Source organism: Bidens hawaiensis, unplaced genomic scaffold (genome assembly GCF_021521415.1).
Source record: "Bidens hawaiensis isolate Kalapana, Puna unplaced genomic scaffold, B.hawaiensis_p1.1 tig00058856_1, whole genome shotgun sequence".
Lineage (NCBI taxonomy): Eukaryota > Viridiplantae > Streptophyta > Magnoliopsida > Asterales > Asteraceae > Bidens > Bidens hawaiensis.
This window is the reverse complement of record NW_027500593.1, coordinates 70,074-83,258: the sequence shown is the minus strand read 5'-3', so window position 1 is coordinate 83,258 and position 13,185 is coordinate 70,074. Positions and strand designations below refer to the sequence as shown.

Sequence of the window (13,185 nt, the reverse complement as noted above, 5' to 3'; positions counted from 1 at the left end):
TCAGATTACTAATGAGCGTCCCATGGTCATAAGGCATATGAGAGGCTACCTCTAAGCTCTGTTTGACTAAAAAAGATTGCATGTGCCTTTAATTACATAACAAGTATGCTCTGATTCTTAACAGAATAGAATACGACCTGTAATATAAAATGAAAAAGTTTATTACCAACATACACAAACTAATAACTTATTTGGAAAAAGGTATGTATACATGTTCCTGAAATAAAATAAAAAGTACACATAATAAAAAGAACCAAGATAACAATGCATCATTGAAACAAGCATCAGATGGCATCCAAGTCATGAATCACAAAATCATTTCTTTATCTTTTAAGAGAACTCGATTGAGAAACATAAAAGACTACAAAGAAAATGCAGAAATTAAGTCATAGCTGCTGCGGCTGCCTTTTTATCTTCTTCAATCTGCTGCAACTCTGCTAGTCTTTCAGCCCATGCTCTATCCCTTGCTACAGCTGCCATTTTCCTTTCTATCTTCTTCATTTTCTTCTTCTTGTTAGCTTCCTGCAATTGAGCCTTTCGCTGCTTCTTTTCAGCCTGCACCACATCAAAAATCAGATAAATATTAATAAATTACTACATTTAAATTTAGCAAAACAGGTGGTCGGTTAAAATGACTATAGGCACCCTTTTTAGGTATGTTTGTTTACTTTAAATCACTTTTTCTTCAAAATTTAAATATTCTTTACAAGTTACTATTTATTAGAATAGTTATCAAAGGCACTAGGTGCACTTAAGGCGCATAGGGCCTAGGCGCGAGGCGCAAAATAAGTGAGGGCCTAAGACAAAAAGCGCACTTACATAAAAAAATATAAATATATTGTGTATTAGAAAAATAATACTATTCTTTCATATATAATAAACAAAGGCTATTAGTACCAAAAGCTCTAAAAGGGTGAGGTTCAAACGTAATTCCAAAACTTGAATAACAAATTGTTCAAGGTAAAGTACCAAAATGTTCAAAACATAAAAACCAAAAGGTCAAAACGGAATAAATAGTAAGCGTTCAAATGACTATTGTTCTTGATCCGTCATCAATGCCAGGAAAGGTGTTGTCACCTTCAAGAAGCGAGGGACTAGGAACTAGAAGCGCAGATATTGGGTCTAGCCTGGAAAATGGGCCTAGGCGCAAGAAGCGAGGGCTTTTAAATAACTATGTTTATTAGTGTATCAAATATGACTATCATAATCACATTATAAATACCCTTGTTAAGATTTAAAGATTTAACTAAAAGGACCTTTTTAATGAAACTGTTGGTAACAAAAATGCCTAGGCCTGTAAACGAAGCATAACGAACACGAATGGACACGTTCGAGTTCGTTTGTTTAACTTTAACCGAACAAACAAACAGGATTTTCTTCGTCTTCGTTCATTAAGAAAAGAGATGTGCCCGCTTATGTTTGTTCATTAACAATATAAAGCATAAACAAATGGTTCACGAACGTAAATGAACATAACTAAAAATAGATGATGAACATAACTAAGCTAAAACCATCAAAAGTAAATATGAACAACGATATGTTGAGCCTAAAAGTTTTTAAAACTAAATTAAAGTATAACTGACCTAAAAATTTAAGCGAATATATTAACGAACATAGACGAAAGAACTTAAGCAAACATAAATGAATAAACAAACTAAAATGGGACATAAATGAACAAGCGAGACAAGTGTGCATGTCCGCTTTAACTAAATGAACAAAAAAAAATTGTTCATGTTCATTCACATAATAAATAAACGAACCTCCCGTCAACCAGTTCACCGGACGTTAGATTCGTTTAAAGGCCCAGTTTTTGACGATTAAATCCTTTAACTTGTTAAAAGATGATCAAAGGTCCTTTTTTGCATGATGAAATTCATACACTTAATAAAAAAGACCTTTTGTCATTAACTTTTATCAAGTTAGAGGATTTAATCATGAAAAAATAATAAAAAAGGTTGAGTCCTTATTTGCACAAAAGTGAGAGCCCATAAGGTTATCAACTAAAATTTGTCCTTACCAGTATAAAGGCCTTACGCAGTTTTATCCGCTTTTTTTCATTTCTACGTTTAACACTTCCAACATTGGGTTGATTTGCAGGTATCGGTTCACCAGGAACATGCTTAACCCAAGCATAAGGCCCTGCAATTTAGCAGACAAAAATGACCTGCTGCACATTTCTAGAATTGAGGAATAAGCTACCTGTGTGTGCATTGCATTGTCAGCACCCATTACAAGAATGAAAATCATATAGTTAGTTAGACCAATGTGAGTTATGTCGTGTTGTATGATTATGTGGTTATATGTAATTTAACCACAGATGTTAACTTTTTTTATTCAGCGATATCCTAGCAAAAAAAAATAAAATTAATAAATTTAGAACAAACTTAAGAATGAAAAATAATAATAATGTAAAGTAAGAAATACCTGGAGGGTTTAAGGTAGCCCTTTTCCTTGGGGGCTTATTATTAATATTATCAAGGGGCCTTCGTTTAGGAAAGCGGGTATCGGTGAGGCTCTGTATAAACCTAAACCTTGATGATGTATTGTTGCAGTTGCAGGTGGGTGGTGAAAACAACAGCCCCAATGGCGTCGTGGTGGTGGATCTTGAGTAAATTAGGGGGGTTGATATGGGCTGGATTATGGATCTTATGGCCAACCCCAAAAGCATGATGGTTAGATTAGATTAGATTAGATTAGATTAGATTAGGATTACCTAGCTATTATTACTAGTATAATAACTTCAATCAAGAAAGAAACCCTAACCTAATAACAAGGGGGTGTTTCTTTTGGAACGAACCATTAGGTAACCCAGGTACTTCGTACACAGCCTCTGTTGGCTAAAGGTAGCCCGAGCCTGCTATGAGTCCGGACAGACAGAGCCGCTAGCGGTTCACCTATTGAGAGATTTCCCAAATAAAACCCGATCCTCACGCCCGCCAACAGCACGACAGCGAGGAGCCGGTAAAACCGGGTGAGATCATGACTCGAACCCTGGCAAACTAGGGTCATCCTCATATCTCCCATATAAATTGATGATAGTAAGGTTTGAACCTCTTACCCTCCACTAATAAAGTGGATGCTCTACTGTTGAGCCGTAACCAATTTATAACAATGGGGTGTTTTGAGTGAGCTTTTTATTCATTCATTTATTATTATTATTATTATCTATATTACATTATAATTATAATAGAGATACATACATTTTCACATTCCAATTTCTCGACGTGTAATATTTATTACCCTCATTATCCGACCACATGATTGCTCCCCAATAATACTCAGGCGACTCTTACTCTATTGTAACAGTCCTCTCATCAATTCTCCATTCATATCCATTATCAATTCTCCATATATATCCATTGATAACAACCGTATTCTGTTACAATTGTTGCTTGTTATCTATACCCCCAGTGTAACCATAATTCTCTGCCTTAGCAGCAGCAAAAGGAAAAATCAGTAACATCGCACCTTTATGTGTATGCTTCCTCTCGCCCTCAAACCAAATATCTTCTCATCTTTAATTGGATTTAGATAAAGGTCGTGATTATCACTGAATGTGAAATTGAACTTTTACACTTAATGTAGATGGGCACAAGGACGATCGTTCAAAGCATTCGAGACCAAATAGTGTGGGATGAGCAAAATAAATGAGAGGTATGCAAGCTTGATTTTCGTTTATTTTTGAAATTAGGCTAAAGTTTTGTGTTTGAAATAGGATTATACAAAATTGGTTACTTTTTGGCTTATTGATATGTTTGATTTGATCATTTAGTGAGTTAAATATGAGTTTTGTTCACAATTTTTGTCTATTTTGATGTTGAATTCTTGTGTTAATGAATGAAGTTAATAATTTTCAAAATATGCAGGTTTCAATTTTGAGAAACAAAGTTTACTGATATGCCAAGCGCCATGATCACAACTGCCAAGTAAGTAGTAAAACAGGGCTAAATTGTTTTTACTGGTTTCAATAATTAAGAGTTTTTTTTGTATTGAAATTTTCTAATTCGATTGTTAACAAGTTTTTTTATGCATATGTTCATGGATACTCAGTTCTTCACATTTTTCATATTTGGATTTTCTTACGGTGACAGCTACTTCGACACATATAGGACAATATGATATTTTTACCCATATCATCTTCATGCTAAATCCCTTAAAATGCTTTATGATGCCACATCCACTCCTCAACGCCTGGGTATTAACTGGCCAGTAAATGGAAGGCATCAAATGACACCGACTGTTTAGTAACATTGGTATGTATTTATATGGTTTTTTATGTGCCGTAGTATACTCTTTCTCTTATTTAAAGCTGACCAATGTGATGTATTCTGTCTTTTTGGTAGAATGATAACTATATATTGGCTCCTAGCAACATTTTTTTGTGGGTTGCCTTGGCCATCTACTTTATATGTTTTTGATATACATCTATTTATACATCTCGAATCCCTTGTAAAGTTATGTTTATTTAATGTTTTGAGTTCGGTTTAGTTCGTTCGTTCATCTTTTATTAATTTGGGTTTTGGGTCAAGTTTATTTGATGTTTATCGTGTTTTAAATCTTTTGGTGTCTTCCATGTTAAAATCTAATTCGTTCTATCATTTCATATGAAGTATATGTTCGTTTTTGCTCGTCATTGGTTACATGATTACTTCAGTTATGTTTTCATATAGATGGTGGCTTGTGAATCAAAGAAAAGAAATTCTAGAAGTTTCCTATTGTTACTTGGAGTTCAAGGAAAAAAGATTGATCAAGATTTCACAATATTTAGTAATAAAAGAAGAAGAAAAACTCGTGGCCTCCCTAGACACGCCACGCCGCGCGGTCAGGGAGGCAAGGCCTGGTCGCGCGGCGCCTAGAACCTTTGATCAGCTGTTTTTTGCAAGTTAAGGCCCAGTTAGTTTATATATAAAGAAGGTTGCAAACCTAGACGAAAAAACACTTGTTGGCAGCCGATTTTGAGAGAAGAAAACAAGGGATTGAAGGGTTTTTGGAGGTTGATTACATTAGAGATCATAGAGCTTTCATACGAGTGTTCAAGGGTCGATTAAGAAGGGTTCTTTCATTCTTTTTCATTATCCTTGTTCACTATCTATCATGATTCTCTTTTGTTTTCTTTGTTCTAGTTATTTGTCTTTGATTATGACTATGCTAGGCTAGACTTCATGTCTACCTAGGTTTGATGAACATGTTGACGCTTGATTCTTGCTTTGGACTATTGTTTGATTATGGATTTGTTGATTTAATAGTAAAAGACTTGATTTTGCTTTCATGATGCATATGAATATTTGTTATCTTGGTTGATTATTAACTATTGCTTCACATGGATCTTGTTTTCTATTGATTGTGTTCTTTAGATTTAGGGTTTATGTTTAATCATTACTTGTTGTTTTGATTATTGTGATTGAATAGGCCTATTAGATCATAGAAGCTTGTTGAAAGTTGATTTAGGATTTTGAATGTTCTGCTGAATTCCAATAGTTGTATGGTGAGGAGTTGTTCATGTATCTTGGTCAATCGCATTCTAGGTTAGATTAGTGATAGTATTCTTGCTTGGTTATTGTTTTGATCCTTGTTCATGATGTCATGATAAGCTTATCAAGTTATCTAGAGTTTAGTGTTTCGTGAGATTACTTGCTTTAGATACTATTAATTAACCCAAATTGATGACTGTGAAGAAATCAATCCAACTGATTGCTTAATAATCTAATATTCATTCTTTAGGATTTTACTTGATGCGATTGAGGGTCCTCTAGGGTGGGTTAGATGAATATATTTAGAAATCAGTTTCCATATCATAACTGGTTGTCCATTGCTTGATGATTGTTGATACATGGGATTCTTACCTAGGTAGATTCCTTCTCTTATTGGTTTCGATCTTGTGTTTGATTGCTTGTTTTCTAGTTTACTTGTTCATTTATTTTCTTAATTTAATATTAGTTTAAAACCCCCCTTAAAACATTAATAATAAATAGTCGTGTCGTAAGTTGAGTCTAATTAGTTAATTAACGTAATTTATAGAGTCCTTTGGGTTCGATATTCCGGGCTTACTTAGCTTTAGTACAATTGATCGGTTCACTTGCCGGTGTTTTGTGTAGTTGAGTCTTAAGTCTAGTTTTTATTATTTGTTTAATTTAGTTAATATTTAATTGACTGTTTTCATCACATCAGTTCTCCAACTTATCAGACGATAAAAAACCGGCTTTGTTTACTTTTTAGACCCTGGATACTGGTTAGGGAAAGGTGGAAATCGGGTCAAAGGTAATTCAATAAATTATTATATATATGTGTTAGGCATGTAAATGAACTGAATGAACATAAATGAGCCATGCTCGGGTTTGTTCGTTTTAAGTTAAAAGGACGGGCGATCGAACTCAAACAAATAAATGAATGTGGTTTTCTTATTCATGTTCTTTCATTAAGAAAATGGACGTGTTCGTTTACCAGAAGAGTGAAATTTGGACATAGCATAGGGAACTTCTGCAGTGATCGCAAAGATCCACACCATTGCGCTTCTCAAAACTGACATGCTTAAAGCTGGAATGAGAGCTAACTGGTAACTATAATACTTATTATTATATTTAACCAGCCAAGAAATCTAGTTTTATGCTAGTACCATTAGTAATACTTTGTTGAAATTTGATACATTCAGGTATGGAACATTGGGTAAAAGATTCAATGATACATTTGGGCATGCTGTAGGACCTATTTTGGGAGGTCTTGTAGGGTTAAACAAACCCAATAATCATAGCGTTCCCTACTCGCTAACCGAAGAGTTTACAAGTGTTTACATAATGCATTCTCTCTTTCCTGATGAACTCATCATTAGGGATGTCAAGTCTGCACCAGGCCCAAACAAGTCCCCTAAAATTGCTATGAGGTACTAGCTTCACACCCAAGTAAATTTGTCCTTTTTATGTATAGTCATGAAGGTTTATTGAGTAATCCATGTTGATAATTATGTATTTACATGCAGTGTTAACATGATTGATTTGATTGGGAAGAATGGAGAGAACAAACTATTAGAAATTGGATTTAAAGCACAAATGGTATCAATGGGACATCAAGCATGTGGAGCGCTTGAGTTGTTTAACTATCCAGTCTGGCTAAGGGACATTGTCCCACAAAACGTGGATGGGACAGATCGACCCGACCACATCGACTTAGCATCACTCGATAGTAAGCATTTTCTTTCTCTTCTGTTTGTCAGCAACGAATGTTTGTAAGTGTATATATGATCATTGATCCTAACCTATATATAATGATATTTTGATGCAGTTTATAGGGATAGGGAGAGAAAAGTAACAAGATACAATGAGTTCCGTAGATCACTTTTGTTGATCCCAATCTCCAGTTGGGAAGATCTAACTGAGGATGAAGAAGCTATTGCCACATTACGTGAAGTGCATGGTGATGATGTCGAACAACTTGATCTGTTGGTAGGAATGATGGCTGAGAAAAAGATCGAAGGGGGTTCGGCATTAGCGAGACAACCTTTATAATCTTTCTAACCATGGCATCAAGGAGACTCCAAGCAGATAGATCATTCACTAGCAATTTTAACGAAGATGTGTACACCAAAAAAGGTTTGAATGGGTGAACAAAGCCGAGAGTCTGAAGGATGTGTTGGACCGACACTTTCCAGAGATGACCGGTACATGGATGAATTCAACGAGTGCCTTTTTGGTGTGGGATACTGCATTGCAGCCACATAACCACATACCGATTTATTTCCATCTCCCCCCAGTGATAATGCATTGATAGATGAAACTGTTAAAGGTTTAGTTTGTATGTATTAGGTGTTGCACTTATTGGGCTGCCTTATGTGATATTTTCGTTTTTGTTATGTATGCAATATTTAAGTTTCTTATGGCCTAAAAGAATAAGAAGCTGTATTGTATTTAATTTGATGAAATAAAGTATATATGTTCAAATTATAACATTGTTTTTTTTTAACGTCAAATTACAACATTGCTTGGGAGAGGAGTTCATAATAGATCCATTACAGATATTTGTATACACGTATTAATTTATAATTCTTATGGTCAAAAATCCATGGATTAACTTTTTAATGATGAAAGTTGGTTAAATGATTTGTTATAAATGATTTTTAATGATGAATTTTGTTACAGATATTTGCAAATGTGTTTCTTTTTTTTTCTTTTGTGAACTTTTTTAACGCCCTAATGGTAACTAAGAAGCTCTTTATAATATCACTCGATATTAAATTAATAAATCTATGCATTTGTTTACTATCACACTCGATAAATATTATCGCTAGATTAGAAATTCTTTGTTGCAATGTATATAAATACTTAAATGATAATGATTTTTAGTTTAATGGCAAACCAATGAAAAGCTAGAGAAAGCAATATTAAACATAAGTAAGAGAAGAGAACAATATGATCAATCATGATTGGTTGTTCAAATAAAAATTACGAACTTGACTGACAACTTTACAAACACAGACTTTAAATATAATTGATGACTTGTGTTGACTACTTGACTCCAGATATGTTTTCACTTCAGTCAACTTTCAAAATATTTACCGCAGCTGGTAGTTTCAAACTATAGATAAAGAGTAGACACATCAAACTAACTAAAATATTTGGTTACATGATAATAATTTATTAATGTTTGTACTTATTAATTGCTATATTTTTTAGTTCTTATTAGGAGCTGTTTAGAATAGAGGTGCACAAAAAAACGGTTCCGGATCCTAACTGGTGGAACCGAACCGGAACCTAACTGGTGGAACCGAACCGGAACCGGTTCCAGTTCCTACCCGGTTGGAACAATACCCGGTTTGGGTATTTTTGTACCCGAAAATCGTACCCGGTTCTCCCATTTGTATGTCAGTACCAGTTCCAACCCGGTTCCTACCCGGTTCTTAATTGAAACCGGTTCGGTTCGTACCCGGAAAAACCGGTTCCGACGGGTTTTTTTGAAGGGTCAAACAAAAGTCAAACTAGCCGTTGGAACCGGTTCCAACGGTAATATAGCCGTTGGAACCGGTTTTTTAGACACCAATTAGCCGTTGGAACCGGTTCCAACGGTAATATAGCCGTTGGAACCGGTTTTTGAGACAATAGATCCGTTGGAACCGGTTCCAACGGTAATATAGCCGTTGGAACCGGTTTTTGATGCCCAAACCTATATATAACTTGTTTCCATTACTTGTTTCACCACCAAACTCAAAAACAAACTAAAATACTACTCCTTTAGCAAACCCGTTCCTTTACCCGACCATCCAACTAAATATTATTATGGCACCCATCAAAAAAACTAACAACAAGGCTAAGAAGAGTGTTTTTGTTACCCCCGTTCCTGTTACGGAGGACCCAAGGGTTGTTACGGTAGTCAACCATAACCGCAACCAAGACATATGGAAGAATTGGGATTTGATTGTGGATGACGAAGGTTATCAAAAGGCTCGTTGCAAATTATGTGGTTCAATATTAAAGCACGATTCCAACTCTACTTTGAGAAAGCACATCGAGAAGCCATATTGCAAGGCGTTGAAAAGGATTGGCGCGACCGATCAAATTGACTTGGGTAAAGGTAGTACACTATTTCGTTACAACACGACTCAAGTTCAAGATAGAATGGCAAAGTTCGTTATTCAACGAGGTTTGCCGTTTAACCACTTTGATGACCCGGAGTTGACTTCGTTGATTCGCGAAACTCTACAACCGAGATACACACATGTAAGTCGTACTACCTTAAGACGTCATTGTATCAGGTTGTGGGAGTGTGCTAAAAAAGAGTTAATCGAGTCTTTTCATTCTTTAGAAGCCATGGTTAGTTTAACTACCGATGTTTGGTCGGCACCACACGGGTTGCCCGAATCATACATATGTGTCACCGCTCATTGGGTTGATCCGGTGACATGGCAATTGATGAAACGCACCATCGCTTTTGAAAACTTCCCGTTCCCACATACCGCCGAAAAATTGTTTGAATTACTTGATAAAGTTATAACGACTTACAACTTGAGAAATAAAATATTTTCGATTTCGTTTGACAACGCTTCAAACAATACTAAGGCGGCTGAAAAATTTATCATTAAATATTCACCACCTTGTTTCGGGGATTTTTTTCATGTCCGATGTGTTGCACATATCATCAACTTGGTTGTTCAAATAGGTCTTGACAATGAACACATTTGTGATGATTTAAAATACTTTAGACTTATGTTACAAGATGTCTTCAAAAGTGGTAAAAGAAGACATCTTGAATATAAGAACTATTGCAAGTCGGTTGAAAGAAAGTATTTGGGGCCGAATTGGGACGTTCCAACCCGTTGGAACTCAACTTGTCATATGTTAAAGTGTGCTTTTGCCCAACGCCAAACTTTACAAGCTTTTCATAACAATCTTGTTGAAGAACGCGAGGCCGATATGTTTCCGGAAAGTGTTTGGGTCCAAGTCGGTTATTTGTTGGAGTATCTTGACGTGTTCAAAAAGTCAACAACAAAATTATCGGGAGTCTATTACCCTACTAGTTGTTGGGTTTTGCAAGAATTGTACTATATGTCTTGTGTTTTTAAAAGCTTTGCGAAGAAGAACAAACTCTTCGAAAATATTGTTGCGGTGATGAAAGAAAAGTTCATAAAATATTTTGAAATCATACCGCCGGTCTTTACTTGTGCCGCCGTATTAAACCCCTATTGGAATGTTAATGGGGTTGAAACAACGATTGAGGAAATATTCGACAACTTAGGTATGCACGAGATTGACCCGAAGTTGTCGACGGAAGCGAAGGACAAGTTCAACAAAAACCTTCAAGACCTTTATGACCATTATTTTCAAATGTATGGTCCAAGCACGAGATCGTCTTTTGTGAAAAAAACAACAACTGGTAGGCCGTGCAATGACCCACTTATAAACTTGATGAATGGGATTCGTGAATCGGCATCTAAGAGGCAAAGAGGAAACACACCAAGTAGCGAACTTGGTCGATATAGTGGAGCAAACTATGTTGAGGGCGCAACGGTCGACGAAATTCGCAATATTGATTTGTTGGCTTGGTGGAAAGGTAAACAAAACGAATTTCCCATTCTATCCGCAATGGCTCGTGATTTGCTTGCCGTACAAGCCTCAACGGTTGCTTCCGAATCGGTTTTTTCTCTTAGTGGGAGGGTGTTATCTATGCGAAGAACAAAACTAACTCCCGAGTCTCTAGAGGTTTGCATTTGCCTAAAGGACCATTTGGATGCGGTGGATCGTGTACAACACAAGGCGAACTTTGAAGACGAAATACCAATAGAGCGTCATATTCATGATGAGGAGGCGGAGGACGGAGTTTCTTCCGATAACGAAGACGAGGGTGAAGACGAGAATGAAGACGAAGAAGAGTTGTAATTATTTGTTTTGGTAAAATTTTTTGTAACTTGTTCAACTAATATTTAGTTTTAGAAGACTATTCGTGTAGTGTATTTTTTTTCTAAATATGATTTTGAAAACTATATTATCTATGCAAAATAATCTTCATTAGAAAACATAAATATAAAAGAGAATGAAGTAAAACATATGTAAGAAAACGAAAGTAACCAAAGTAACATAATCAAACGTAAATGAATGAACGTTCAAGAACATAAATGAGCGAACTAGACATGTGTTCGTTTACTGATTAAACGAACTTCGTGTCCAATGGCTCTCTGATGTACCAATTAACAAGCCTCTTCTTTTCAACCGGGTCATATAATAATGTCAACAATATTCTATATGCAGCCGCTTATCTATATCTTTACAAATATATTTGTTTGCATAAGTGGTGTAGTATTTTCGGTTGCACATCTTACTCCTGGGGAATTTCTACAACTTTTTATAATTGGTAAAAAAAGGTATGGTTGGACATAAGGGTGACAATATGTGATGTAAAGTGTGTGACTTGATGTACCAATTCTTTTTAATGAGAATACCTAAATAATGTTAATTTTTGGTTTTCCTTTAGGTAGTGCAAATCTCATGAAGGTTCTTATGTGACTTATCATGCTGTCAATGGCTAAACCACGCGGTGGTTTAGCTTAACATTGTTCAACACTTCAACTTGGATGTAACCAATCCAAACACTCAGGTTTTATAAACCATACTAGCTTTAACAAAAAAGACAACCAATAGTAATTGAAAAGGTAGCTACAACACTTGACACTTTGCTCAATTTGTGCAATGTGTGTGCAGTTTGCACTTTTGTAGAACAAAAGGTGGATGAAGTGGAGGAACATGTGGAGTTCTTTGGAAGAACTCAAGCTGACATGATTAAATTTCTGCATATGGAAGATCATTATATGTCCAATATCTCCTTTAATATGTGTGGCTACGGATATACAAAATTAGATTATTTTAATTTACTTTTTTTATTGAATTGTAAAACACTCATTCTTATTGTTATCTAATGTTTCTATAATAATTTTTCACAGTACATTATTAGCAGAGATGTGTGTATTAGGGGCTGTTTGTTTTTCCTTAAAAGCTCTTCTAGACCACTTTTGTCTGCGCCGCGCCGACGTTGTGGTCTGCAGTGTGTTTTTTTTCCTGAAGACATTTCATTAAAAAAACCTCTTCACGCTCTCTTCTCCTAGAAGTGTTGTTACTTCTCACCTCTTCTCCCCATCTTCTTCTTTTTTCCTTCATTTCCTCTCCATCAGACTCCAAAGTCCAAACCCTAATATTTTCTCCTCTACAAACAGCCCCTCCACTGCCTCACTCCTCCACCGCCGCAACCCCACCGACGGCCTCCACTGCTCCACCGTCGCCGGCACCGTCGCAACCCCTCCACCGCCGCACTCCTCCACTGCTCCACTCATCCACAGCCGTCGCTCCACTTCTCCAATCCTCCATCGCCGTCGCTGCACTTCTCCACCAACGGAACTGCAGACAACGGGATCATGAACCTTGTGATATTACGCCAAAGGCCACTGAAACCGAGCACAATTTGCAGAGTTGATGCAAGAATAAGAGCACCTTGGGTCCCTCTCATAATCCTCGCAAATTTCTACATAATCATCGACATTTGGAAATTAAATTGGATTTAAAATCAAACAGAATGTTATCCATGTAAGTTTCATAAAAGGCTAGGATAGCATAAGTATTACCACCTCCTTAGGATCCATGATGCCACTATATCGACCCGCTAGTATGATCGAAATCGTTGGAGGCACGAAAGTATACGACCCCCCTATAACAG

General features: G+C 36.1%; 1 protein-coding gene and 1 pseudogene across 2 annotated transcripts; one reads left to right on the top strand and one right to left on the bottom strand.

Annotated features, from left to right (window-relative positions):
• Window positions 1-381: 381 nt before the first annotated feature.
• On the bottom strand, window positions 382-2,668 carry LOC143602396 (uncharacterized). Its single transcript, XM_077079512.1, has 3 exons — window positions 2,425-2,668; window positions 2,018-2,139; window positions 382-555 (listed from the first exon to the last, which is right to left on the bottom strand). Exons 1-3 carry the CDS (start codon window positions 2,666-2,668, stop codon window positions 382-384), a joined length of 540 nt encoding a protein of 179 aa, XP_076935627.1.
• Window positions 2,669-6,318: 3,650 nt separating this feature from the next.
• On the top strand, window positions 6,319-7,769 carry LOC143602395 (alpha-dioxygenase PIOX-like; annotated as a pseudogene). Its single transcript, XR_013147835.1, has 5 exons — window positions 6,319-6,333; window positions 6,471-6,553; window positions 6,650-6,877; window positions 6,974-7,176; window positions 7,276-7,769. The product of XR_013147835.1 is annotated as an alpha-dioxygenase PIOX-like (transcript).
• Window positions 7,770-13,185: the final 5,416 nt, after the last annotated feature.